General features: G+C 35.8%; 4 protein-coding genes across 19 annotated transcripts; 1 reads left to right on the top strand and 3 right to left on the bottom strand.

Annotated features, from left to right (window-relative positions):
* Positions 1-34: 34 nt before the first annotated feature.
* Positions 35-11,779, bottom strand: Ap-1gamma (adaptor protein complex 1, gamma subunit). 13 transcript variants are annotated; one of them, XM_076830952.1, is made up of 16 exons: positions 10,705-11,262; positions 10,362-10,601; positions 9,334-9,441; positions 8,782-8,843; positions 7,690-7,882; positions 7,105-7,251; positions 6,706-7,021; positions 4,428-4,838; positions 4,120-4,350; positions 3,812-4,033; positions 3,556-3,683; positions 3,236-3,482; positions 2,786-3,041; positions 2,547-2,707; positions 2,385-2,477; positions 35-2,309 (listed from the first exon to the last, which is right to left on the bottom strand). In XM_076830952.1, exons 3-16 carry the CDS (start codon positions 9,351-9,353, stop codon positions 2,208-2,210), a joined length of 2,589 nt encoding a protein of 862 aa, XP_076687067.1. In that variant the 5' UTR covers positions 9,354-9,441; positions 10,362-10,601; positions 10,705-11,262; the 3' UTR covers positions 35-2,207. The 13 variants fall into 13 exon arrangements, with proteins under 13 accessions (XP_076687067.1, XP_076687064.1, XP_076687063.1 ...); XM_076830949.1 differs by having other exon boundaries at positions 10,580-10,962; positions 11,037-11,262; XM_076830948.1 differs by having other exon boundaries at positions 10,362-11,262.
* A 330-nt stretch (positions 11,780-12,109) lies between these two features.
* On the bottom strand, positions 12,110-14,262 carry Arfrp1 (ADP-ribosylation factor related protein 1). Of its 2 annotated transcripts, none has more exons than XM_076831022.1 (5): positions 14,027-14,262; positions 13,774-13,944; positions 13,578-13,659; positions 13,329-13,500; positions 12,110-12,328 (listed from the first exon to the last, which is right to left on the bottom strand). In XM_076831022.1, exons 1-5 carry the CDS (start codon positions 14,117-14,119, stop codon positions 12,229-12,231), a joined length of 618 nt encoding a protein of 205 aa, XP_076687137.1. In that variant the 5' UTR covers positions 14,120-14,262; the 3' UTR covers positions 12,110-12,228. The 2 variants fall into 2 exon arrangements, with proteins under 2 accessions (XP_076687137.1, XP_076687138.1); XM_076831023.1 differs by having other exon boundaries at positions 13,329-13,455.
* A 188-nt stretch (positions 14,263-14,450) lies between these two features.
* Positions 14,451-17,329, top strand: Pgap3 (Per1-like protein PGAP3). Its single transcript, XM_076831006.1, has 7 exons — positions 14,451-14,788; positions 15,145-15,287; positions 15,363-15,515; positions 16,308-16,432; positions 16,510-16,643; positions 16,736-16,940; positions 17,017-17,329. Exons 1-7 carry the CDS (start codon positions 14,584-14,586, stop codon positions 17,090-17,092), a joined length of 1,041 nt encoding a protein of 346 aa, XP_076687121.1. The 5' UTR covers positions 14,451-14,583; the 3' UTR covers positions 17,093-17,329.
* A 1,422-nt stretch (positions 17,330-18,751) lies between these two features.
* On the bottom strand, positions 18,752-26,596 carry Mew (multiple edematous wings). 3 transcript variants are annotated; one of them, XR_013088379.1, is made up of 19 exons: positions 26,204-26,596; positions 25,809-25,936; positions 25,411-25,434; positions 24,581-24,684; positions 24,096-24,223; positions 23,815-24,023; positions 23,485-23,689; positions 23,255-23,398; positions 23,042-23,183; positions 22,692-22,960; positions 22,385-22,610; positions 22,085-22,316; positions 21,608-22,004; positions 21,291-21,520; positions 20,986-21,209; positions 20,705-20,799; positions 20,478-20,607; positions 19,527-20,406; positions 18,752-19,496 (listed from the first exon to the last, which is right to left on the bottom strand). XR_013088379.1 is itself a non-coding variant. In XM_076830923.1 (18 exons), exons 1-18 carry the CDS (start codon positions 26,374-26,376, stop codon positions 20,176-20,178), a joined length of 3,291 nt encoding a protein of 1,096 aa, XP_076687038.1. In that variant the 5' UTR covers positions 26,377-26,596; the 3' UTR covers positions 18,752-20,175. The 3 variants fall into 3 exon arrangements, 2 of the variants coding, with proteins under 2 accessions (XP_076687038.1, XP_076687039.1); XM_076830923.1 differs by having other exon boundaries at positions 18,752-20,406; XM_076830924.1 differs by lacking the exon at positions 25,411-25,434 and having other exon boundaries at positions 18,752-20,406.
* Between the last annotated feature and the right edge of the window lie 392 nt (positions 26,597-26,988).

Genomic DNA, 26,988 nt, shown 5'->3' with positions numbered 1-26,988 from the left:
AAATACAGTAAAAGAGTATTCTTTTAACTCAATATTCAGCCAAAATATTAGATTTTTTTTTATAGTATTAGACTTAACTGTGCTTAAAAAAACTACGTGTTCATATATAATGTTATTACATTAATGTAAATTAAATACAATTAAGTACAACGACACCATAACTTCATTTACATAAAATCTTGGAAAAAAATACTTGCAAATAGGATCACTACTGGTAGGTACTTCTTGCGCATCTCGTTCTATGCGACTTAGACGCGCATCCTCTATCGAATACTTGTTTTACGTAGAAAATGAAATAACACATAAAAAAAGAAACGAACTTTTCTTTCAAACGAGTTCAACTCACTTGTACAATTTTTAAGCTTATCAAATTATAAGAATCGAATAAGTGGACTTCCCTCAAGCTTAATCTTACATTCGAATATATCTCGATAAGCCCTATGATAAAAAAGGAATGTAAAAATACTTTTCTGTGTCGTAATTTTTATTCAAACTTATTGCTCGACGAAAGAAATACTCAATTTGTATACTCGAACAACAGTTTCATTATCATTTGTAACAGAACAATGACAAACTAAAATCTTCTCTTGTGTGTTCTTCCAGTCAATATTTAAAACAATGATACAAAGACGATACTAGTATTATGTTACAGTATAAAATTATATTTCAATAATTTGACGTGTTTTTAAAAGACATACTTCCCCATTTTTATTCGTGGATGTAAAGTGACAAAAATATATTCACGAAAGCAATGGTTTTCTAGTGCTTGGACTTTTATGAGGCTATTCACTATTACAACGAAGAGGGAGAGATTCGCGTTAATTTCAAGTGATTTGTTAAAATAAACAGGCGTATAAAAACATAATACGACAATCAGAATTCAGCCCTCCAATGACATCATATACTCCAAATACATTCAAAACTGTATAAACACCACCCATCATAACAGACGTAAGTGTGGGGTACACCAAACATACACCCTACACGTATATGTATTTATGCCACCCCGTTCTCTCGTCCGAAAAAACGTTTGTGAAAGAAGCAAAGTTTCCCTATTAATTATTGACATGACAATTGTACCAATAAACACACAGTAAAGAATCCCATTTTACACTCCTCGTAATAAGAATTTTAACCGTTTCTATGTCACTGCAATCATTTAATTATTTACAAGGCAATCGCGTTCATTTATTACTTACAAATATAGGTAAAAAAGATCAAATGTTACAGCAAGATTTCAAGTGCCTGTCGTCGATAACTGGGCAGCGACATTCATAATGTCGAACACCTTTCACCGGCGTTCCTTATTTTTTCCCATGACTTTAATATTCTTTTATCGTGAATTGTTTACGTACCCATTTCTCTTTTTCGTTCTAACTATCCTATACGAGAAATTATACGCTAAATCAGAAGCCATAAGATTAAAAGTTCAACAGATCGAGCAACAGTGTTGCATGTAATTATTATTGTTCTATCGTTCTATATTCGATTAGAGAAAAATATTTACATGTCCCACATACATGCGGCATATTACAAGAGAAATTTTACATTCCTTTCTTCCCCTTGAAATCCAATAACTTTATTATAGTAATAAATTCTACTATCTTTGAAAGACTTCGAAATGAATATCATACCATCTGCTCAGCAAGTGCCAACTTCAATTAATCACAATTGCATAATTTATAACACGAATAACCAGTTTGTCGAGAATATTTCTTAAAAACTAAATTCGCTTGAAAAGCACGAAATACGATTACCCGGTGCGTACTCTTTTAAAGATTAAAAAAATAGTTGATCACTCTATCGTACTCGTACGACGTAAAAGAAACATTTTAAAATATTTTTCACATTGAAACATATTTACAAATATTACGCGTATGAATTGTATCGATTTTCTGTGAATTTAATGTGCGAGGAGGGATTCACCCGTGAGCAGATGAAAAATACTTTTCTGTACCTTATAAAACCGAGAGAGAAAAGAAAACAAACAAAATTCGTTACAAACTTGTATGTTATCAGGTTTGTACCATGTATGGTGGAATATCTGTTTAATCGAAAAGTTTTCTTGTCAAATGTGTCCTCCTACCAATATGTTTCCATTTTTTTTTTTTACCCGATGAAGAGATGAAATTGGGTTTCAGTCTATTTCAGACTCAATTACTTATTTAAACAGGCATATGTACAATTGTCTTCCTTAGTATATGTTGTCACTGCGATGCCAAGGGAGGAAAATTATTTACTTCTGCTTGTTCCAAGACTGGTCCAGCTAGTCCAGTATACGAGACACGTAATCTCATTCTTAGAGGTACCTACGCAATAAGAAAATGCATAATAACGGATTCCAAAGCAGGCAAACAGCTAATAAGCCTTTCTGATAAACTTACTTTGTTGATATTCGTAATTTTTAATATCTGAGTAACTTGCCCAGAAGGAGGAATGACTGTGCTCGATGGAGATAACATTTGTAGTTGGAATGTCTGAAAATGAGAGCGAGAAATCATTACTGCCTATAATTACACAGACGTAAATGTTACGCCGTATTGTACCTTAGGAACTGCCGCTTGAAAGAGGAAATCAGTTAGTATGGCATTTCCAGAATTCTGTGCCGACATGTTTATAATTAATAGATCAGCGATATCCGGTGGTCTTTCTAATCTGAAGGTGATTTTAAGCCCTGCTTTGTCCAATACAACCATAGTAGGTGTGTCTGTAGTTGAAAATATCATCGACATGTTGGAATCAAAAGACGAAAGACTGAATATGTATCTCATTGAGCTGCACGTACCACTTTGAACTGGTGTCGAATTAAGTAAACCATCCACTAAGAAGTTGGTTGAATTAGTGGGACTGAATACTTGCGTCGGCGTCTGTGCCTGCGGCAGTGTAGATGCGGGCGTGGGTGCACTTAAATCCAAACTACCAAGTAAGTCCAAGAGATCGTTATTGTTTACTACGGATGTTGAATTAGTAGGCGGATTTTTATTTGACACTGTCGGGGCCATTCCTATCTCGGTAGTTCCGAGCAAGTCTAGAAGCGCACTCTACAAAGTGAGGAAAGATTATAACATTTAATATCATTTGCATTACGTCAACGATTTATACTAATAATTTTTCAAAACTTCTCTTAAATCCTGTATCCTCGGTAAAAGAAATATCAACTACGATAAGCTGTGTTACACGTTACGTATGTATTATTCAAATGGCACTAGAAGGTATTTAGTTGCTACGGACTTACCGAATCAGACGGTGGTGTGCCCGTTTCCAAAACTACCGGTTTCTCTTCTTCTGGTTCCGGTTCACCATTTACCATACCAATAATTCCGTTAGCCTGTGGTCTTGCAGTTTCCATAGGAGGCATTCTTTCAAGCAACGCGGGACGTAAGTGATCGTATTTTCTGAACAGCTGTGAGAATTCAATGCCTCGTTGTTGTAATTCAATGTGTAAATTGCTCCCAAATGTATCGATAATTTGACGAATTTTTCTGTAACATTAAACAATCGCATACGTGTTGCGAGGATGGGGCAAACAATGGTAATTAAATGCCAGATACTTACTCGTTTCCTTTTTGGAATCTTGTGCTAAGTTTTGTGAGAGACAATAAAGTGTATTGTTTCGTAACAACTGTATTTTGTGGACTCCATAGTAACCTTTGATAGACATCAATAACTTCGTCTTCTGTTAACTAATAATTATAACAACACAAATATAAGACTTCTATAAATTAAATATGTTTTATCCGTGATATGAAGTAAATAGAGAAACTTTGAAGAGGAAAGAATTAGTTTAAAGTAAAGCTTATATGTAACATACATTGACTGGAGTATCTACATCTTCTGACGGTGGTGCATACAATAGTAAATCACCATATTCGCCAATGCACCATGTTGCTACTTGAGCTAGAGGCTGCTTATCAAATGTGTCTTTCTCCAGTGCTTTCCACAATGCAGTAACAGCGTAGCCTTGATGCGACTGAGTTTCCGAAATTAACTGAATCGTACATGCTACTACGTCATCTCGGACATAATTACCGGCCTGGAAATGGCAAAGATTGAATGACCATATTACGAGCACAGATGCAGAGGGATAGATATTATAGTCAAATGCGATGAATTACGTACAGCGACAAGGACTTTGAACAACGTTTCAAGGTGCCAACGTTTGGTTGGTGCATATCTCTCCGCAGACATCACTATATTACTACTGCACTGAGCTTTAAATTCTGGATCAGCACGTTCCAAGAACAGTAATAATTCCTTCATCATGTTTCTGATATTGTTCGAATTGACAAGTGCGAAGCTAAGCTCCATTGCTCGTCTTCTGATCGATACGTCTGGATCTTTTAAACATTCCTGGAAAGCAAGTGGAATGTGTAAGATGTTATCCTCCGAGTGTATTATAGAATATATAAATAATTTAAGAGCGTTACCAGAATTGTCGAACGATGTCTTTGCACCGCGCTCGTATCCACGTAAACAGTTTTTAATAATGTATTTAAAGCAACGTATCGAATATTCTTATCATTATTTAATAAAAATCGGCCTAATATATTCACTGCCAATACTCTAAGCCCGCTTTCCGACTTAATGTCCATAATGGATAATACAGTTTCGTATAGTATCGTGTTTCCAACATTTTTGCTGGTTTCTGTGTTGGTTGCAACTTGTGCAAGTATATCGTTCATTGCTTCGGACGCATCGATGTCGTTGCGCCCCAAAATTCGAAGGAGACGTAATATTTTTACTTGCAGGAAAGGATCGGACACCCCTGACACATCGTGCTCCGGTGAATATCCAGCTAGTATCAAGTTCTTGAGAATTCTTACAAGATTTGGCACGATCTGGAAAACCAATTTTATTTCTATGGAATAAATTCATGCGTTGCTTTCAATTAACATAGAGAGATATTTGAACAAAGTAGTCTGAAAAAAGATACAATGGGAAACAATTTTAACATAGGAACATTGCATATTCATTGTATCGATTAAAATATTTGTCAGCTTATAAAAACGCAATATTTAACCCTTAGTATCATAGCGTAACAACCATTTGCGAGCTTTCTCACTTTACTATTACCATATGTAACAAGTGTTACACTAGTGTTACATACGTTATTATGTTCGACATCAAATTTATACAAAAAGGAAAACCGAAATAATTGAAAGAAAAAAATTGGCATTCACCTGGTACTTTCAGTGGCCCTGGCCACTGAATCGTATTCAACAATACGAGACAGTAGAATTTCTACGAATGTATTTCTGACCTTAGAACACTTGTTACGAATGGTAATAGTAAAGTAACGCTTTAAAGTTCATGGAAAAGCTCCCAAATGGCGCGCACAATTCTTTCAATTCGTGTAACACCGGTGTTACGCTATGATACTAAGGGTTAATGCCAAGTACAAAGATAGGAGGAGATGTATCATCATATTTAGTACCAGATACAAGCTTCCGAACAAGATAGAAAGATGCAATTAGTAATATTGCATCATTTCTGCAGAAATAGCTATAGCAAAAGATATCCTGTAACGAAATATAGTAAAAACGGAACTTTTAATAACAATACTTTGCAGAGCTGAAATTTATGATCATTCGACGCTCCTTCGTACCATGCAGTTTTCTAATACAAGTACAGTCTCAATACAACTGCACAGGATATTGAAAGTTACTTGATATGTGTGTTTAATGATTAAGAAATGGAAAAGCTTTGATTTCAACGAGCTACAAATAAATAACAAATACTGCATTCTTGTTGCAATGCGTTTAATTTAAGAAATAAGTAAAAGATTAAGGAATTATATAAGTCCTTACACCTAATACTGATTTTAGAGATAATATCGTGTATTGTACAGACGTATGATATATCAAATTTCTAGTAATGAAATAATTATATATAATTAACTGAGTTACATTTCCTAAAAGTGGATTGTATTATATAGTATCTTTAAATACATGCACATATTTTCATGTTTTCTACATATTAAAGAAATGGAATTAAGCAATTGCCATGACCGATTGCACAGTCGCAATAAACTAAATTATATAAACTAAAAGAAAAGAATGAAGTCCATAAGAAGTATAACATGCAAAAGTACAAAGGATGCTTATATGCATTTTACCTCTCGATGGCCGCATTCCTAAGGAAGACAAAACCATACTTATATTACGAGTATCATCATGGTCGAAATGTAAATAAAAACGTGATGACAACCATATTTATTATATTTATGCGAATTTAGTAGATGGTCACTTAAAATCTTCCATTAAACGTTTCACTTATTCGTGGAAGGTAATGTATCGCTCCCTTTAATTGTCACATTATTGTCACTCGTTGTATTCAGTAATTATTCATGAATTCGATAGCTTTATTTACAGAAAATTATAGACTACATTCCTTTCTATCGTTCTTTCATGAAAATCTCAATTTATCCAGTGTGAAGGAACTTTTCTTTTACTAATGCTACCTAATCCAATGCTCGGGTAAGTATTAATGCTACTACAATCTAGACTGCGACTATTGGACTAGTTGACTAGAAATGGCAACATTAACGAACTTAAAATGTGTTGAAAAAAAAGAAGAAATAATGTATAATTCTCTCCGATGCAACGACTTCAAATTTTTTAACAATGTTCAAGACACCTAAGTACTCTACTATTCTTTGTATCCTTACTGATATTCCTGTATTTTATTAAAACGTTTAAGACTCACCTTCTTAAAGTGGTTCAATGTGTCGACACTGTTTTCACACATTTCCGTGATGAGCGTAACGCCTGTAATTAGCACGCCGTGATTCTTTTCCGTGATCAAGCTGCGTGTAGCGGGCAGAAACATTTCCATCAATTCCGGCACGCGTCTGATAATTCTGAACGCGCAGAGAGCTGCTTTTTTCCGAATGTATGCGTTTGGCGATTTCATCAGCCTCTCGACTTCGGATGCCAAATCTCTGGCCATTTCTGGCGATGCGATTGCACCCAAGGTACATAATGCTAAACCGATGACAAACTGCGTTGAGCTGTTTAAATCGCTGTAAAAGGAATGGTTGAAGTTATTATTGCAGTTCCATGAATCGTGTAAATTGATATTATAGTGATATCGTAAGAACTTCACTTTTTCAAACAATTTGTTATTAGAAGGTGGACATCCTGTCGCTCGTCTAGAAGTAACATTGCACCTAAGTAACCAATTCGTTTATCTGTAAACCTTGGAGACGCAATGAGTTTTAAACACTCTAGCTGACCAAAATGAGCTGGGTACCTAGATAGTTAATCGGCATTTTATTATTGACTGGAATAAAAGAGATATTAAGGGGGTATTCTACCCAAAAATTCGATTTTTTTTTTTTTAATAGTTTAGGGTTTCGAAAATATGTCCCTAAAATATTAAGGTGAAATTCGAAAAACTGCCAGAGTTATAGCGGCTTACGGCCGCAGCGTGGCCGGCAGTCATTCCCTCGACCCTTGTATTTAAAGAGGCTATGACTGCCAGCAGAGAAGAGAGAGCTGCCCAACAAATTTCAATATAACGCATTCCAAAAATTTGTGTTGATAGTTCAAACACTACTAAATATGTGTGCAAAACCCCTGCCCTGTAGGTGCGATAGGTTTTCCAGAATTAATTTCCAAATATCACCTTCAAAATCGAGCGTCTAGACTAGAATACCCCCTTAATCGCAGTACAAGAACTTATACGAACCCAAGCATATGAATGTACAAGAGTTTTGCAATATTGCGACACCTCCATACGCTATCCTCTTCTCTAAACGTTGAACGGATGTATGCGCATTCTTTGTTCACAACTGTCCTCTCTTCCGCTGCAGTTCGCGCAGCCCTTATTTGTCTGATGAGATCTCTCAATCTTGTCGGCGCAGGCATTCTAACTGTTGAAACTTTTAAATTACGAATATGTTATCATTTTTCGTGTTAGTATGGTCTAATGAGTTAAATGCTCAAGCTGCCGACGGTGATCATCCTGAATATTGATGATCACGAAAGTAGCAAACAATAGCATGACACATGAAAAGCAATGGAAGGCTATTAACATCGTAAAATATATTGTAAACAATATAATAACTGTATATCGATATCTGTAAATGTATATCAAATCTATATATTAAATAAAAAGCAATAACTATGTATTAACGAATCATTAATATACTTTAGTATTACAAACAGCTCTACAACGAACGTCAGCAGCAATTACTAAAGTCTTTATGTTAATATTTCTATTAGCACTTAACTGATAAGGACTAAGAATTTACATAAGTGGTCGGAGAAGAATTATGTAGTCCATCAGCTAGGCGTTAAGCAAAGTTTCTGCAACGGATAGTTTAGCCCTGCTTTCTTAACCCGGTGTTGGTCAGGTGGGGTCTCACAGACCCTAGATTTTAAATTGAGTATAATTTTTTAACAACGTGTGACAGTGTTATTCAGTTTCTTCAGTATATAAGCTATTTAGGAAGTATATTTTTGTTGAAAATTAAAGATGTTTAATTAGTTAAGTATTTTTGGGTAATAAAAATTTAATTAAAGATATGGATTTCTATAATACACTACATTAATTGCGGGGTCTCTGGAACCCCACCTTACTACTCTTGTCACATTTCCCCACGTTACCAACGCTGGGCTAAGAAAACGTACACAAAAGGTCTGAGCACTATTGAAATAATAAGCTAGTTACTCTGTAGTAAGAATATTCAGTATCTTTATACATTGGAATATGGTTTACAATATATACGGTAAATGAAACGTATGTAAGTGTTAATTATTTTATAATTATCATACTTACCTCTCTCCACTGCCTCGTTAAAAGCTTGTTTTATGGAGGCCATGTTAAAGGCTGGGTTAAACCTGTAACGTACACACCCATGCTATTTTACACACTCAAGCCATTTACATACCATTTTATTTGTTGTGCAATGACACTCCCGATCTGATTTCAATTGTTATTTCTTATTTAAGGCCATCGTCCGTTACGCCGAAGCGAAGCGCGGCGACCAACACGAAATGTTCGCCGCCACTCTTCTGTCATATGGCTGGTGCGTGGTTGCTGTTGTTCTGTCATACGAGCGATGCGTGGTCGCGGCGCTTCGCTTCGCCGCGCTTCGGCCTAGTGGGCGACGACCTCTACTCGGAATCAATGCTATTCTTTACTATACTATCTGACCAATTATTTAAACGTTGTATCCATTACTTTTATGCGATAATAGTACTTTTGTTAACAACAGCACGACATTGGAAAGAGAGACAAAAAGTGGATAAAGGTCGGCGCAACAATCTCCTGACTACTACTGACCAATATTCGTTAAAAGTTTCTATAATATTAGGAATTATATATTACCCATGTTCTGAAGCATTCATGGTCTCTCAGTGGAGCTTTCAAATGTGCGACCAGCTTCAGTAATATGAATGAAGTATAGACGAGTATGGAACACGAACCGTTTTCCTCCTATTGGGAAAAGGTCAGGTAATATTATGGAACATTCAAACAAGTTGCTTTCGAAAGTTTTACGCAACTATTTTTACAACTCGAGTTAAATAGAACAAAGCTTGTGTTCTCCTTCTCACAAACGTTACAACCGTTCGGTTAACACTTTATCTATCAACAGTTAACTGCGGTAAGTGTTTTTAATTTATAACAGCCATATATATATGATAGAGCTAGAAGGAAATACCATCGTCGAATAAAACCACAACTGAAATATCCAACGACCCGGGAATGAAGCATTGAAAGCGATCGCTATATAAACACGATAAAGAACGTCGTGCTATGTGAAATAATAATTCTAAACCACCACGTCTAAGACGATAGTACATCGCTAATCGAAAACCCTCGTTTCAATCTCGTACTACAGCTGCGCACATTCGCATTTTCAATGTAATTTCACAGTCAAGCAATACCGGAGGATCGTGTAGTTTGAGACCGATACGAACTGTATTCCTGAAACATTACTGTCAATGATTCCGAAGTCGCACGGTCATGACCAGTGCTTCACAGAACTGCCAAACACGACGAACGGATGGAAAGCTTAATCCGACGAGGCGGGGAACACAAACTTAATTCCTCTCGTTACTTCTCATTTCTCCGAACACGCCAGGAAGGTTCGGTGGTACACAGAAAATAACCGGTTTCACTGACCAAATCTAAGCGGCCGATCGAGAAGCGTTTGGAACGCGTGCGGTGCCTTATTGCCTAGCCTTCGAATGTCATTCGACCACGAATTCACGTGTTACAAAAATGCATCGCGGTCGCGTGCTCGCGCAAGTCGGCAGCATATTGTAAAGCGTGTAAACCGGTTATATAAAGGATTCGTGAGCGCGTTGAAGGGCATCGAACCAAGGGTTAGTTTTCTAGCTGTCAAACAGTACCGAGTCAAGGACGTCGTTTTTTTTTTGTTTTTTTTTCCAGGTAACTCGGCTGCCGGAAATCGAGCGACGTTTGACGACGGGTACGTGTACTGGACGGCACGGAGGCGCGCCGTGTGTATCGTCGTCGTGTCGCCCACCTTTTACACGCAACTCGTATGACAAATACGGCGAGAAATGCCTCGCCTCCCAGGGCGCGCGAGTCGTGCGCCCTCACTCACTTTTGCATAGTCTGTCCTGCACCTGGGTATATATCGGCTCTGTATCGGTTTGTATATACACGTTGCATTCCGGGCCACTTTCTCCTCCAACTTTTTTGATCTCGTATGGGAGCAACGATACGTACCGTGCAGAACCTCGATTCACTCAACGAGGGGCTAATCAACTTCGGAAAAAAACCATAGACATTGTTAAACCGTCCACACTGTCCGTCCAGGCTATCGGGCGACTCACTCCTCGATAGTCCGCGGTATTCGTGCACCAAAAATCAAGATGGCTACCCATTGTCACTGACGTTCTTCCCTGATAATGTTGTGTGACATTTTGTCGGATGTCATCATCGTGGCCGATTTCTATATCGTGCACGCTCCACGATGATGAACATCTATCAACGGATGCACAGATTATTATCCGTTAATGCGATCCGATCCCATTTCGTCGCTTTATGCGAGTAATTACCGATCCCCTATTTACGTTTTTGCTCAACGTAGTGGCTAACAGCGATGCAGGTTTCTGAAGCGCGAAATTCATATTCTATTGTCGGGATAATTTTGTTACGAGCCGTTTGCTGCACACTTGTTCCGAGAATACAATATTGGTAGCTAGATAATACCTTTTGGCGATGTAACGCTCCGTCCCTTTGTTATAAATAAAGACAATTTAGAAACACGTGTTGAAACATTCGTACCTACGCGATGCGAGTGTCATTGCACAATTGTTAAAAATAATAACAGCGTGATATGTAACGCGACTGACGGGCAGGAATATTTCTCCCATCGATTTATAAGAAATATTCGCGGAACTGAACTAAATTATTATTTTCAGGTATATGTAAACGCTGCTGCGTAATATTTCTCGAGCAATTACTTCTGAATAATATTACAATTATTACGTATGAAAAGCTATTTCGGCAGTTTTTGCTAAGGAATTCCATGCTTGCACACTTATCAGTTGCATCTGGAAGGCTTATACTTCATTTAAAAGGGAATTAAAATTCTTTGAATGATCACCTTCTGTTTAATTCTGGTGGTAGAATGCTCCAATCATCGGATTCATAATAAGGCCACATGATTCACCAAATCTTGACAAATAAGAAGTACAGCACAAGGACTTGACTCTAAAATTACAATCCATATATTATCTAGCCTACACCTGTACCACTGTTGTACACTTTTTATCACCAGCATAACAGCATATGAGGCAAGGTGTCGGCATTATCTCTTATCTCAGTTCCTACCTTGATAGCAGCAATATAGAAAGGTTTCTTTACTGAAATATATAGGAGATTTAATAATTATGTTAGATTGGTGTTAGAAGTAAAAATACAATTTGATTTTATTGCGATGACCATAAAAGTAACAATGATAAATCATTGATGTTTACTAGATAGTTACTGCTTGCAATCATTATCGTATGATAAATATTGACATTAATTAAGACGCCTTGAGACATTAATTTTGAAAAATCACAAAATTATTAAGGTATCTCTGCTATCAAAGGTAGGTGTCGCCACCAACCAAATAACTAGCACAGATTAGGAAACAAAATTTATTAGCAAAAATGTTGCCGCTACCGTAAATGTACACAGTTTTTACACAAAAATACTGTTTATAGATTAAACTATATTTAAAAAAAGAATAGGAATGTGGTATTATGACAGACAATTGTCATTCTGGTTACGAGGCGGCCGAACATCGTTGTTTCTCTTAACGCAGTCCACAAGCCAATGAATTCCTTCGTCTACGCCATCCCTTTTGTATCATAATAATGGTTATTGATAATAATTTTTACAATTGATTCTCGCATGCTTCGTACCATGGATCTGTCTAATTAATTCTGAATAATCTCATAATGGAATTATTTTATCTCGCACTCGAGCGTCCGTTTCATACATTCTATCGTGATTTGTGTTCTTATTAATAAACTTTTTAGAAAAAAGTAAAAAACCGACTTTAAAGGTGCGCTAAAAAGGATAAAATAATTTTTTTTAAATCGGTGCCAAAATAAAAACAAAATCAAATCGACTCGACGCGTGACGTCCCACTAAATTTTTGCGTGCTCTAATTCCGAGCGTGAGTGTGCTGATGGACTATAATATTGATAAAGGTTTAGAAATAAATAAAAAAGAGTCCGTGTAAAGTTTGTGCTCGATCGGATAATGGGAAATGTTGCCCCTGGGCCCTTAAACATTTAAATCACTATTTAGCAGCTCGCGAAGTCGATTTTATATAATATCCTCCAAGTTATGGATTAAATAAAAAAATATGTCAAATAAAAGTTGTAGATCCGTACAAGGAGCATCTTTTATGTTCTATTACTTTTTCTCGTGCGACAAACGGTTTTTGACAAAAGTCCGAAAAACTAAAAAAAAAAAACTTCTTTCTATTTATGAAAACGAACAAAAAAAAGGAATTTTTATTTTCGAGGACTATTTTTTAAACATTTAAGGGGGGCGGGCATATATCAAAATATGCGAAGCAGGCTACCATGAAATCTGGACATCTCTCCCCTTCCCCCTATTTCACCCCCTTGATACTATATGGTAATCAAAGTTTTACCCGGGCAACGCCAGGTACTTTTTAAGTACTTTTTGTAATTATATGTACATGAAACGATCTTTAATTTATAAGTGTTAAGAGAAATATAAAACTTACAAGATGCCATGTTACGAAGCATAACACTTATTTCTTGAACAGTTTGAAGCATCTCAAATGTGAATTTTGTATCACAAATAGTGTAATTTATACGTACCCATTCAAAGCAGATACAGGCATTACCATACAATCTCTCCTACCAATCAAATGTGCATTTTGATTAAAAATTGGTTTCACTTCCCTAACACCCATACAATCAGGCACATCCTGCTTATTTGCTAGAACTAAAAGAGGTACGCCTATTAAGTGCTCCGACGATATAACTCTATCTGTAATAAAATATAAATATACTATCCTCGGTGAAACATTAAAATTCAATATGTATATAATCTGTTTTGTACCTTACCAAAAGTTTCCTTAGATTCGGGTACTTTTTCGCGATCCGATGAATCGACTATGTAGATTACTGCATGCGACTCGGCGTAATACTGAAAGTGCAAGATAATATATATTGGAAAATGTAGAGCAACGACACGGACAATGTTTATAAACATAATAGAGCAAGTATGATATTCTAAAATACAGAGAAAAATGTTCTTTACTTTGTCCCACAACGAGCGAAGTTCTTCTTGCCCGCCGAGATCCCAAAAGTTGAAACGAACGCCAGCGATGTCAATTTTCCCAATGTTCAAGCCAACGGTCGTTGTAATTTTGCTAGGGTTCATACCCTTGTAATTTTTTGTAAACTTCGTTTTTGCTGCCTCCAAGTATGTCTGCCAAGGCAGTAGAAATACAGGGTGAAATGAGTTACATGCACGATACATTTAACCTCAATTGCGGGCTACAGTCTCTTACCGTCTTCCCTGCATTGTCGAGTCCTAGTATTAATATAAAATACTCATCTTTTTGCACAAGGTACTTGTACAGTCCATGCAGGAGTGTGTACATTTCAAACTGTTTAAATGCCTAAAAGTTTGTGTTTCATATTGTTTACATATTATGGTCACAGAACGTATCATTCGTCCATAACTTTGTATTTACATACTACAAGAAAGTCAGCGCAGAAATGGGATCTATAATATTTAGCATGTGATTAGTAAATACATGACATAAAGCAATTACGATATTAATAATTAAATATTCAAAACTATAATTATTTGTTACTGTGAACTATAAAAAACTTATATGGTTTAATACATGTTTCCATGGTGTCTCTGTCATTCCCTATTTAAACATTTTCAAAATTTCAAGGATGGACATTTTCATTGCATTAACCGAGAAGTAATGTTTAATCCGTACTCCATGTATGTTTAAATATGAGAAGCAATGATAATAACGTTAAAAATCCACTGGATTTACTGGGGCGCTCTTTCATTACTAAGGTTTCATACATTGTAACAATTTAAGAAGATATGCAGTGCAGTTCGTGGCGGCACACGAGTGACACGAGTGCAAACACTGCAGACGAGTCGGCGAGCGGCATGTCAGAATTGAAATGGATTTTTATATTTGCGATTCAAACGTTTTTCATTGGAAATACGGTCGGCTCAACTGGAGACAGGTCGCAGTTTTACAATCTGTGCCTTGATAAGTGTTGCACCGAAAACTGTGAAAATGGTAAGTACATTTTGCGATGTACGTTACATAGATAACGATTTAAAATCCTTACCTTTCGAATGTTTATTTTTATAACTTGTAAAAATTATTTCTGTATATTTAATACCGTACTGGTTTAGAATGCTGTTAGTTAACGAGTTTAAGGCTATTTAGAAGTTCCAGTTTCCACTGAAATATGTTCTATTTTCATTCACTGATAATCGATTCTAAGCGTGTTTATCAGTAACTCGTTTAATGGAAATTAGTGACTTAAACTGCTTGAAAATGAATGTACAACAAGTATTTTAGTGATTCGATTTTTAGTTACATACTTTTATAAAGTATTTGGTATTGATTTTCTCATTAATATTTTACAGATGAAAACTTTAAAGTGCAACCTCCTTTATCATTGAGATTACTACTTTGGTCTTGTAAGGAAGACTGTAGTTACACCTGTACCTGGAAGACAGTTGATTACTTTACTTCCCATGGCTTAAAAGTTCCTCAGTTCCATGGAAAAGTAACATATTTAATATATTTGTTAGAATTAGAATAAGTAATCTGTTATACAAGTAATTCATAATTATCGTTTCAGTGGCCGTTCACTCGCTTCCTTGGATGTCAGGAACCTGCGTCTGTAGTATTCTCTTTGTTAAATCTTTACGCTCATGTTACCATGTATTGGAAATTTAAAAGAAAATTTGGTCCTACTCATCCTATGTTTTATGTATGGTCTTACTTTAGTATGGTATGTATTACTTCGTTGCCATCTTTCCACAGTTAATAATCTATTTAAGGGGTCATTCTGGTAATCACGCCGCAAAATTCGGCAACATTCAGGTTCTTTTATCTCAGTGAATACAATGAATAACAATGTCAAACTTTTTTTTCAATTATTAAGCTACTTGTAATGTATACAGAACAATTTTTAAATACACTATTAATTTTGTTTTTCCAATGTTATCCTGAGTTAAAAATCGCACCATTGAAAAGACGGCGGGTGTGATTTTAGCTCACAGACTCAGCTGAAACAAAAAAACCAAACTGATTCTTAATCATTATGAGTACCGCTATCGCAGGTGCCAGAATTAGTCACGTAAGTCAAAACTTAACAAAATTGCGCGCATTCAAACTTCAAGTTTCAAAATTTTCCATTTTTACTTGAAGTTAGAATGCGCGCAATTTTGTTAAATTTTGATTTATGTGGCTAATTCTGGCACCTGCGATAGCGGTACTCATAATGATTAAGAATCAGTTTGGTTTTTTTGTTTCAGATGAGTCTGTGAGCTGAAATCACACCCGCCATCTTTTCAATGGTGCGATTTTTAACTCAGGATAACATTGGAAAAACAAAATTAATAGCGTATTTAAAAATTGTTCCGTATACATTACAAGTAGCTTAATAAATGAAAAAAAGTTTGACTGAGAAAGAAAAGCCTGAATGTTGCCGAATTTTGCGGCGTGATTACCAGAATGACTCCTTAATTATCATCTAGACATTCCTACCTCATTATGCAAATTGAATAAGATTTAATTCTAGATATGTATACACGGCTGGTTTTGGTCGTCTATTTTCCATGCGCGGGACACTCCGTTCACAGAAGTAATGGATTACTCTTGTGCGTTTATTATGGTTCTTACATTATTGTATTGCATGTTATTAAGGTGATTTGCAATACTGACGATTAAACTGCATCTTAAAAAGTACTTTAAGTACTATTGATCTCCTCTCTCAATTTCAGAATAACATACAAGAATAGTAAAATATTTGCTGTGATCACCTGTGGGTACCTCAGTACCTTATACACGCATTTATCTCATTTATGGTCTGGCTACATTAATTACGACTATAACATGAAGTTCAATGTAGTTCTAGGTAGTCTCGTGTAATCGCTACGTTCTGCTTTATAAAAAAGAAAGGGTCCCGAACCAAATATCGAAGTTATATTTGATTTAAAACCTTCGCAGGATTTTTAACGTTCGTTGTAACAATGATATGGTGGCGACGTTATCACAAGAAATTATCTTACATTCACTTGATTGGCTGGTTTAACATATTAACTGTTGGCGTAACTATATTAGAAGTGGCGGATTTTGCACCAATTTTCTGGATATTTGATGCTCACTCCTTGTGGCATGCTAGTACGGCCCCTCTTACAATTTTATTGTACAGGTATGTCTAATTATTAAAATGATAAGCATGGTATCAATTCCAATTTGCTATACGTATTTATGTGCATAATTTCCAGATTTATGATGGCCGATTGTTCGTATTTGAAGACATACAGCAAATTGACGTTAGATATTGACCACCATATACGGTGAATCAGTGATGATAGAAATGGAAGTATTAATGCAGGAAATGTTGATTCATAAAATTAATCTTCAACTCTTTCCTCAAATTATGGATAACGAGACCAAGACTTCGCGATGTTAAGTCTAGTATTATAGAATTCTAATGTTGATACTCCACTTGTATTGTTAAGATTCTATATGAAGATTATTTTTCCTCCGATCTGTCTGTATATACGTAATAAATTTTCTGAAAAATCTATACAAACATTTACGAATTTTATTATTTTAATTCAAAAGATTTAGTAGTTATAATAGCAAAATAGTATTTTTTTATTCAAAGTTGTATGGAATTAACAAAAGAAAAACGTATTCCATAAATACTAATTAAATATATTTATAATAAGTTATAATTAGGGGTGTGTGGGAACCCGAGATTATGGTCTCGGGCGGGTACCCGCAACACACGAATGTTCGGATAGCCCGAAATTTTTGGGCTTGGTTGGAAGAAGTCGGGCAGGTTCGGTCCAAGGCGTTATCATTTCTTACATGCTAATTTAAAATAAAGTATACTATTATACCTAATAATATGTGTGAAAAGTTCTTTAATGTATATATTATACAATATTAAGAAATTGATAGGATATATCTACATATGCATATATGCACTACAAACATCACTTAACTTGACTTATGCCTAGCTGTGATTGTATGAGTAATCGACGACGAAATACGACGATAACGCCTTGGACCGAACCTGCCCGACTTCTTTCAACCAAGCCCGAATATTTCGAGCTACCCGACCCGTCTGCTCGGGTACCCGCACACCCCTAGTTATAATCCATTAATACTAATTAAATATATTTATAATAAGTTATAAATATATTTAATTAGTATTTATGGAATACGTTTTTCTTTTGTTAATTCCATGCAACTTTGAATAAAAAAATACTATTTTGCTATTATGACTACTAAATCTTTTGAATTCAAAATAATAAAATTCATAAATGTTTGTATAGATTTTTCAGAAAATTTATTATGTATATACAGCACATAAGTAGTTCATATCCGTATTTTGCTTATAAAAGTACACATAATATATCAAAGTATGTATATAAGTCAAAATGCTTTTATATAATTACTATGTAACTTGAAATTAAATAAAATTTGAAATATTATATTAAATATATAATAGAGGAATCGAGTGGAGGAATATCTCTGTTGTAAAATTTTCATTTATTTTATTATGTCTCATCGGATAGGTGATATCGTTCTTGCAAATAATCAAACATTTGGTGTTAGATACTTCGCAGAAGATATCGAAAAATTTTTTCACACACTCATCCACTATATTTCTCTTTTCTCTAACAATATTTTACAGGGCAGTGTTAATTTTCGCTGGCAGAATAAATTACCAGTATATGTTATATAAATTATTTAAGTGTTAACAAAATGGTTAGTTACGTTTATATTTCAGGATATGAGTATGAAGCAATTCATTGATTGTGATTTAATAGTTAACCAGAAATTCAGTGAATTGTATTGTACTCAAAGTGTGACACTGAACTTGGACTCATTTGAAGATTAAAATGACTGATTCTTGAAGATATTGATCTTTTTAACATTGCATTTCATCATCGTGATATTTCAGAATCCAGTGGGTTTGCAACCTAATACATCGAAATCTATAAATACATGGAGGAATGTTTTTATTTTATTGTAAAAGTGTAGTACACAGTATCTTTTGTCCTAATTATATCATTGACTGATCGATGAAGTCTTTAAGAAGATTTTAAGTACCTGCACGTATATTCAAACCACTTTTATGATGCAAGTTTTATATACATAATGTTACGATCAAGAAGATAATATATATAATGCTGTAAAGGCACATTTATATTAAAAAGAGCTGCATTCTCTAGTAACTAAAATTAATTAAAAATGCAATGATGAACCCGCGAGTTTTGTAACTCGTCTTCATAATAGTATGTAAATATGCATTTTAGCGATGTATCAAAACTTCGCAAATCCTGAAGTTTATTATAAATAATATTAAAACCTTCGTTTATTAAATATGAAAATAAAGCAATTTATTATCACCCTTGCAAGTGATTCAAGGCACACAAGAAGTACATTAAAAAGTATACCAAGCAGCAGAGCGCCACAACTTTACCATTATTAAATACAGTATTATTCGTTAATTCAGACTCAGAGCTCTGGGATAAAGTGGCATAAAAATGATAGAAGTCCCACATTTTTCTTTCAATACTTAATTGGTCTATTCGAATCTCCGTGAAATATTATTAAGCTAATTGAATCTTAGTTGAAGTAGATCTTCATTAGCATAACAATAATTGTAATATTATCTATGGACAAAATACAGTTCCTTTAACGTTATATATACGCGTAATGTACTTTTTGCATCTACGATTGAAACCTTTTTAATATTACACAGCAGGGAATTAACTTATATAGACGAGATGAAATATTAAATATACGCCGTGTAAAAATGTTTTGTGGTAATGTATATTTGTGCGTTTATATGAATGAATGTATAAATTAAGCAGTATTATTGTCAAGAAGAAATGTTTTGCTATTTTCGCTTTCTTAATAATGTCGATAGTTCAAGTATTTTAACTAATGAAATGCAACAATAGAAATGCATAAAGCTGTTTCAATGAAAATCTACAACAAGGAAGAATTTGTAAAGGTGATGCATTTTAACGTGTTGCCTGTGCATGTAACAATATTGTGTAATGACGAAGTCGACAATGGCACACGTGTATTTATATATGAATAGTAGTAGTCTTGAGAATATAATTATGAATGTGAGATTACGAAATGACAAGTATGCGTGACATATTAAAAGGTAACATTGGTTGAAAAATTTCGCACCTTTTTAAAAAAATATATCTACAAATAAGTCAATATATCACAATATGGATCATAAACTTCCTGCATCTAGCTGTTTAAATATTTCAATGTATAAGTGCCTCTCTCACACTCTCTCTCTTGAGAGCTGTTATTCTTTGTTACTTCTTAGTCAGTAAGTACTCTAAACGTAAGTAAACACGACAGTTTATGAAAACCGACATTAAGTATACGCATTATCATATTCAGCGCTTAAATAACGCTTCGCTTTCTGGATTATCGTCTCTGTGTTTCTCGAGGTTCCCAGACAAAGTGGGGTCCGGCCGTCGTCTTTTAAAGAATCCAAGTTTCCGAAGAACCAGCGTAAGTAAAATAAATAACAACAAACCCGCTACCACAGCCACTATGATTATCCAAATTGGGACAGGCTCGATGTCTTGTTGATCAAGAAGATCCGGATATACAATCGTCTCCGCCTATACATCGGACATTAAAAAGAATCATTATGAGAAAGAAACAACAAACTGGTATAAATACTAATACATACAACTGCATGATCGTCCTTTAAATTTTCTTGCTGTATCACAACATTTGGCGGTATAATTATCCTTGCGCTGGAACCTATTTTCACTTGATCCACTTTTGGATAGTCTTCGACGAGCGTGGAATTCCAGAGCCTGAGGCAAGCGAAGGCAGCGTTAATTCGACGGATGTGAAACTCGGATACTCGTAACAAGAAGCAAGTATATATTTATGGAAAATACGAAATGTTACCTTGCTTTAACAATTATGATCGCTTCTTGTTTCCTTTGTAAATTGTATATAGAACATGTGATATCAAGACATTTCGCAGTTCCTGCTTTACAATTCTATAATAAAATAAAAGAATTAGAATTTTAGGTATTTAATACTACCAATGTTTGATGTACTTCGCTTGCGCGCACACCGCTTTTGTTTCACACTCACACCTCCCCTCTCTCTTACTCCCATTATCAGTCGATCGCCTCTCTTTTTCTCGCGTATTTTTAAATTGTCGCGTTTGAGTTACTACTTACCATCGAAACTACTTGACGTCTATGACCATCTTTATCAATGATAGTACGCGTGTTGACAACTTTCTCCGTGTCTCGCGTTGTTCGTACGTGGTTTGTATGATTGTATAATGTAGGCGGAGTAGACGCAGCAGATTGGAAAACGTCATCATAACTGATGCTGTCTTGTAACTTCAATGGATTAACGACGTGTCCTGATGGTAGTACACATTCGCCATCGCCCAAAGCTAAAAGGTTGCAATAAGCACGATGAGCATGTGTTATTTCAATTTTGAATAACGTAATATATCGAATAACATAGTCTTTACTTTGTACAGTCGGTAGTTCCTCTAGGTACAGAAGCCATTTGCCATGAGCTTTATCATTTGCAACCTCATAGGGCCATGAAATACGAACTTCCAAAGTACTTACTCTCCACGGGCCTTCATTAAATACTTCATAGATATGAGAAACTTTAGGTCCTATTTCATTTAAGTGTTTTATAGCTGATTCACCTACAACTGGTCCACCATAGAAAGCCCACTCAATTTTGGCGCTCCTGTAATTTTTATAATTCACGCGTGACTAATTACTTCACTGTATATTATTTTATCAATTTTTGTAGCAATACGAATTTAAATGTTACCCTTTAATAGACAATTCTGCCCGTTTCAATACCGTTGCTTGCAACCTTGTTGGTTCCTTTTCCATTATTTCTTTTGAAGTAGAATTCGCAAATATCACGAATCCCAGTTGCGACTCGTTGTCCTCCAATTCTTTAGGGTCAAATCTAACTTGTATATTCACCATTTTATCTTTCTTGAATGGATTCCCAATGGAACAGGCTACCAAAGTAGCATTGTGTAGATTGCAAATTACTGAATCGTTGCTTTTGCTAGCAATGTAATTCAGACTTTGGGAATGAACAATGAACAGTTGTGCTTCGTAGGCAGATTCCCCAATATTAGATACATTCACATCCACGACCACTTCTTCCCTTTCACCCAAGAGGAGCTCGTAGAAGTTTGATTTCACAGAAGAAGCTTGAAATTAAATATATCCGTCATCTTCCTTAATTCCTCATTACTTTATATCTTTTAATGATGTCACATTATTTCCGTACCTGATAAATTCAGTCGAGCCTTTACTTGTAAATCACTCTCACAGATATCGTTATTGCCGCAATCTTTTTGGAAGGTTGCTTCAAACACACGCGCAGCTTCTTGCTGATTCAATATAGGATACTTTTTTATATCAGGCAAAGGTTCTCCTTCGGCAGGCATGATCGGCTCGTCTTGTATTAGCGAATAATTCAATCGAAATTTGATGGGTGATTGAATATCACGAGTGTTTTCCTAAAAGAAATATTCACGATTAATAGTTTTCAAAGGAAATGAGTAATATTGAATTTTCAAGGAATTACCTTCAAGTAAATTATTTCTTTTTGGCAATGTACCACTTTCTTCGTATCTAAAGTAACTGTGCGATTTACATAATGTGGCCGTGAGTTTCCAACTCCAAACCAGACTCTGGAGAACTTCTTAACTCCAGTATAAGTTTCAGCTTCGATGAAATAGTTCAATGTTAAATTTTGCATATCTTCTTCCTTTGCGAGAGATGCTGTCGTGCAGCAAGCTTCGAACGAGAAGCTATAACAGATGAATCGTGGTCATGTAAGAATATAATACCGAGGACAGCATTTCCTTGATGTCCTTTTAAATTCTGCTTACCATGTATGATTTGAATCAAGATCCTCTGAACATCCAAATTTATTAGGATCGATAGGTTCTATTTTATCTTGATACGTTCCATCCTTCTTCAAATAGCGGATGGAAGTCGTGATATCAATAATCTTCTTCGACCTAAGAAGCGCGACAGCGTCGTTTTCGTATGCTCCTACTAACAAATCTGAATACCCATTTTGATCCATGTCAATTCCTCCACTCAACGAGTAACCAAATGTTTGCAATGGTTCTGGCATATCATCCGCATGTATTACCTAAAAGTTGATGGATTCAGCGCCATGAAAGCATTCTTACCTCGATCTTAAATAAAACGTTATTAATAAAAAGTATAATACCTGTGACGGTGTCGTGATTATTCCATTTTTGGAACCTAAGTATATATACACAGTTCCTTTCTTTTCGTAAGGCGCCCCGATAGCAATATCTTCGTATCCATCTTTATTTAAGTCTCCCAAGTTTGTCAATGCGAATCCAAATCTACGTTAAAACCGACTGGTTACTGCTGTACAGTTATCAAAGAAGGTACGCGCAAAGCTTGGAAATTGTACCTTGACTCTTCGCGCCCAACAAGTTTAGTAGGTTTACTTTTTTCACCGTCTTTGTAAGCTTTCTGCAACGTTGTGTACACATACACAGCACCTCCTTCTGCTTTATTGAAATAAAATGGTGCTGCCACGATAAGATCAGCGATTCTAAAATGAATGTGATCAATTAACGACAATGAGAAATATAAATTGCATAATAAATTGTGAAAGTAAAAGGAAATGAAATACTGTACTTGTCTCCATTTACATCCGCAGAAGTGATTTCATATCCGAAGCTCGAAGCAAACTGTTCACCATCCAAAACAACAGCGACATCCATGTCTGGTTTAAATTCGCGTCTCGTAAGTAGGACAACTTGACCTGTACCGTTCGAACGTGGTGCTCCAGCAGCGTAAGCTAATCCAGTACCGAAGAAATTACCCACAGTAACGGACATACCTGTGAAGTTAACTCTTGTACTTTATCTCCAAATCGTATTACTGTGCTGTTACACTTTCAATACTTTAACATAGCAATAGAATGCAATGTGATTGTGTTTATTGATTAAAGAAATATGTTCGCACCTAGGTAGCTGTATTTACTGACAGGAGAAGAGTCTTGCATTGGAGCATTATAAACTGTATTGTCTCTTGTTAAAAATTCATCCGAAATGGTAAAAAGGTACAAAGTTCCTTTCCAAGTGTGTGGACCCGGTGTACCAATGACCACGCGATCTTCCGAAGTAAGTACACCACTAGTTCCAGCTTGACAGTAGCCAAATTGTTCATGCGCCCTGAGACAAGAACAGAGCTTTTCATTTATTGGATAAACCAGAGAAATATTTATCTAGAAACTGTTATATTACTTATTCGTTGGCTTTCCAGAGCACGGTTTCTTCAAATCTTGATATTTTAAATCTTGCGTCAATATGTAACATTGTCCTTGGCCCCATTGGGAATCTGCAGTTTTTACGATGTGTCTATGTGCACAAACCTAGAAAGTTATGAAATAGTGGAACAATGATGTTACGAGCCGGGGCTGCGGCAACGCCAGGGGCCGGCGAGAGGAGTATTTCCCAAGGAATACGGTTTATGAGTTTGTTAGTTAGATGTGCGAACGAACTTGATGCGAAATCAGGGAGTCGCGGGAAATGTTAGTGATGCCCCGTAACTCTTAATTAATGTTTGATACAACTCGAGCGGTAAAGTTGTATCGGTGGGTGCGTGCTCTCAGGGCGTTTTCTCTTCGCAGACGCGAGCTCGAAAAAAAGCGGTTGAAAGCGGCGTATGGGAAAATTCCACATAAGTAACAATAATTAATAACATGGATAAAATTTGAACCAACGCTCACCATTACTTTACCACCACTGCCTTGACTTCGGACTGTTACTCCCAACCACTGGTTATCTTTAATTTCATCACTACCTGGTGGCACTAAGTCATCAGATTCGAAACCTAAAAAATGAAAGGTAAACGTTACATGTACAGTATCATTCATGTTTCGGTACAAACGTAGATATCGCTAAACAATACTTTTATGCCATTATTCATTGTCATTCGCTGTTTTATGTTGCCCAATAATTTATTACTGTTTCCAATGACGGAGCAATTTTTCTTTCTTTAATGGCATCGTGTTCGATACATACTGCATTGCCGAGTAATAATAGTTATATAAATATAACGAACGTGTGTAAAAAGATAAGCAAGTAGCTGTTATTGCGTTTGTTAGAAACTGAAATTGTTTGTCCCTCAATTTTTTTTAAACGAAATAGAAAAGGGATATGAAAACTAAATAAAATTATTATGCATAAAATTTCATGCTACGAAAAAAATAAAGTATATGTAAAGAAAGTGTGTTAGAATTTCTTAAAAAGCAATAGCAAAGTATGCGGTTCGCTGTGGTAAGTAAAGAAATGTGAAATTCTGTTTTATGCACAAATGCAAACATGTTAAAGCATTCTATAGTTAGTACAGATACGATTGCATAATTGAAGTTGAAGAAATTTTAGTTAATAACGCGTATAGTGGAACAACATCCTTTCGATCTTTTTAATGCAGACGACAAGTGTCGCAATTTAAACTGTCATGCTGAAACGTACAAAACAATTTATGCATAATCACAACAAAGGTTTAGAGAAATTGTAAAATCGCTCGTTCAAATAACACCATTCATCGACTTACTTGTATCATACAGACCTCCCTCTGCTGCTCGTTAACCAACACATAATTTAACAAAAAAATAATCTTAGTATGTGTACGACATAAATTGAAGCGTGATAACTTAATGACTCTATGAGACATCGACATAGAAAATAGCATGCGCATGAAATTACATTTAAATCCTGTATTAAAAGCAAGCCTTTTTAATTCTTATACTTTAGTTCAATTTAATATATTGTTATACTTAAGTACAAGAATCAAACCCGCGTAATATACAATTTTATCTTATTAAATTAATTCTTACCAACTACGATATGTTATTTAATCAAATATAATTTAAATCTGTCCAAACGGACTCTCTCGACTACTGAACATTTATAGTAATGCGTTGAAATAGATATTTCCAATTTAAAGCATACTTAATCGTCCATCTGTGATCACTTGAGTACAGTCGCTTTGAAACGTTGTTAGAGGACACTGCCATAACGCACCGGATCTGTTAGTTTGTGGTTGTCTGTTTTGGCCCAAGGGAGCACCAATTAACATCCTGCGAAACGTGTAGGTAGTTTTAAAAGCTCTACAATACACAGATAATAGAATAAACGCTTGTATAAACCCTAGATAAATATTTCACGGATGCTGCTTCGCTACTGTGACGCTTACGTGTGCGTAACTATTTTAGGTTTCAATTATCCAATAGACTAAAATTGTATCGAGTAAACAAACACATTACTCAAATACCCTCAGCTTTATAGAATTCTCATATCGTTCTGTACTGTGTTTAATAATGATAAAAAGGAACGGTGTTGCTTACCAACTTTTCGATTTTTCCGTGCTATCGTCGGAAATTTCTTGATGCTCGGCCACGGAATAACCGAAGTAAGAGCCATTTAGTCCCCTTTTGATAACAGGTATTCTTGGCTCCAAGTTGAAAGTATACACTAAGCATACGTTCAAAGTGAACCAAGTTAATTGATAAGTTCTCATTTTTGGTTAACTTCAATCGTTTGCCCGCATGTATACAGCTCGATGTTCGTTGAAGCTTACGAATGAATTTCAGAGCTGGTATGCGCTCTTATCGACGGCACTATTTTTGTGCGCTTCTCTTAGCTTTATTGCCGTGCCACTCAACATACACCTTTTAAACAGGCACAGGATCCACCGGATCCACCCACACAATCAGCACACTTCAAGTATTTTTCAGAGAATAAAGTACAGGCCGCAGGGATCGGCGGGCTTAAGCTACGCTTATGGAGAGGGAAACACCTACAGGAGCGGTGGTAATGTGTACGTGAGATGCCACGATTGTTGTCCACCCGACGGCAGCGCCAAGCGAGTGACGCCGCGGCCAACCAGCGTCAACAACATATTTACCGGTGGCGCTGGTTGGCCGTGGTGTCGGTTCGTGTTGGCGCCACTTGGCTGGCTTGGCGCTAGCGTCAGTTCATGCACACATTATCACCGCTCCTGTAAGTGTTTCCCCCTCCATCAGCGTAGCTTAGCCCGCCGATCCCTAATCAAGGGGAGAACTGTCTCTTTATTTTGCAGAGGGCAGCACCTACGGAGCGGCAAAATATCAATCGCAATCTAAATTCAAAT

Source organism: Andrena cerasifolii, chromosome 2 (genome assembly GCF_050908995.1).
Source record: "Andrena cerasifolii isolate SP2316 chromosome 2, iyAndCera1_principal, whole genome shotgun sequence".
Lineage (NCBI taxonomy): Eukaryota > Metazoa > Arthropoda > Insecta > Hymenoptera > Andrenidae > Andrena > Andrena cerasifolii.
The sequence above is the reverse complement of the archived record's forward strand: the minus strand, read 5'-3'. Positions and strand labels throughout refer to the sequence as shown.

Bases quoted from the DNA above. Each gene is read 5' to 3' on its own strand.
- Arfrp1 (XM_076831022.1), bottom strand. From the start codon at position 14,119: ATGTACACACTCCTGCATGGACTGTACAAGTACCTTGTGCAAAAAGAT. The intron at 13,945-14,026 runs GTAAGAGACTGT...CTGCCTTGGCAG, and splicing joins TCGACAATGCAGGGAAGACG to ACATACTTGGAGGCAGCAAA. The intron at 12,329-13,328 runs GTACGTATAAAT...ATGATACAAAAG, and splicing joins CCTGTATCTGCTTTGAATGG to GGATGGCGTAGACGAAGGAA.
- Mew (XM_076830923.1), bottom strand. From the start codon at position 26,376: ATGAGAACTTATCAATTAACTTGGTTCACTTTGAACGTATGCTTAGTG. The intron at 24,024-24,095 runs GTAATATAACAG...TTCTTGTCTCAG, and splicing joins TCTGGAAAGCCAACGAATAA to GGCGCATGAACAATTTGGCT. The intron at 20,608-20,704 runs GTAACATTTCGT...CGCTTGCCTCAG, and splicing joins ATCATAATTGTTAAAGCAAG to GCTCTGGAATTCCACGCTCG.
- Pgap3 (XM_076831006.1), top strand. From the start codon at position 14,584: ATGCAGTGCAGTTCGTGGCGGCACACGAGTGACACGAGTGCAAACACT. The intron at 15,288-15,362 runs GTAACATATTTA...TTATCGTTTCAG, and splicing joins TTCCTCAGTTCCATGGAAAA to TGGCCGTTCACTCGCTTCCT. The intron at 15,516-16,307 runs GTATGTATTACT...ATTTAATTCTAG, and splicing joins TATGGTCTTACTTTAGTATG to ATATGTATACACGGCTGGTT.
- Ap-1gamma (XM_076830945.1), bottom strand. From the start codon at position 11,646: ATGTGGCCTTATTATGAATCCGATGATTGGAGCATTCTACCACCAGAA. The intron at 4,351-4,427 runs GTAACGCTCTTA...CTTGCTTTCCAG, and splicing joins GACATCGTTCGACAATTCTG to GAATGTTTAAAAGATCCAGA. The intron at 2,478-2,546 runs GTACAATACGGC...TCTCATTTTCAG, and splicing joins TTCAAGCGGCAGTTCCTAAG to ACATTCCAACTACAAATGTT.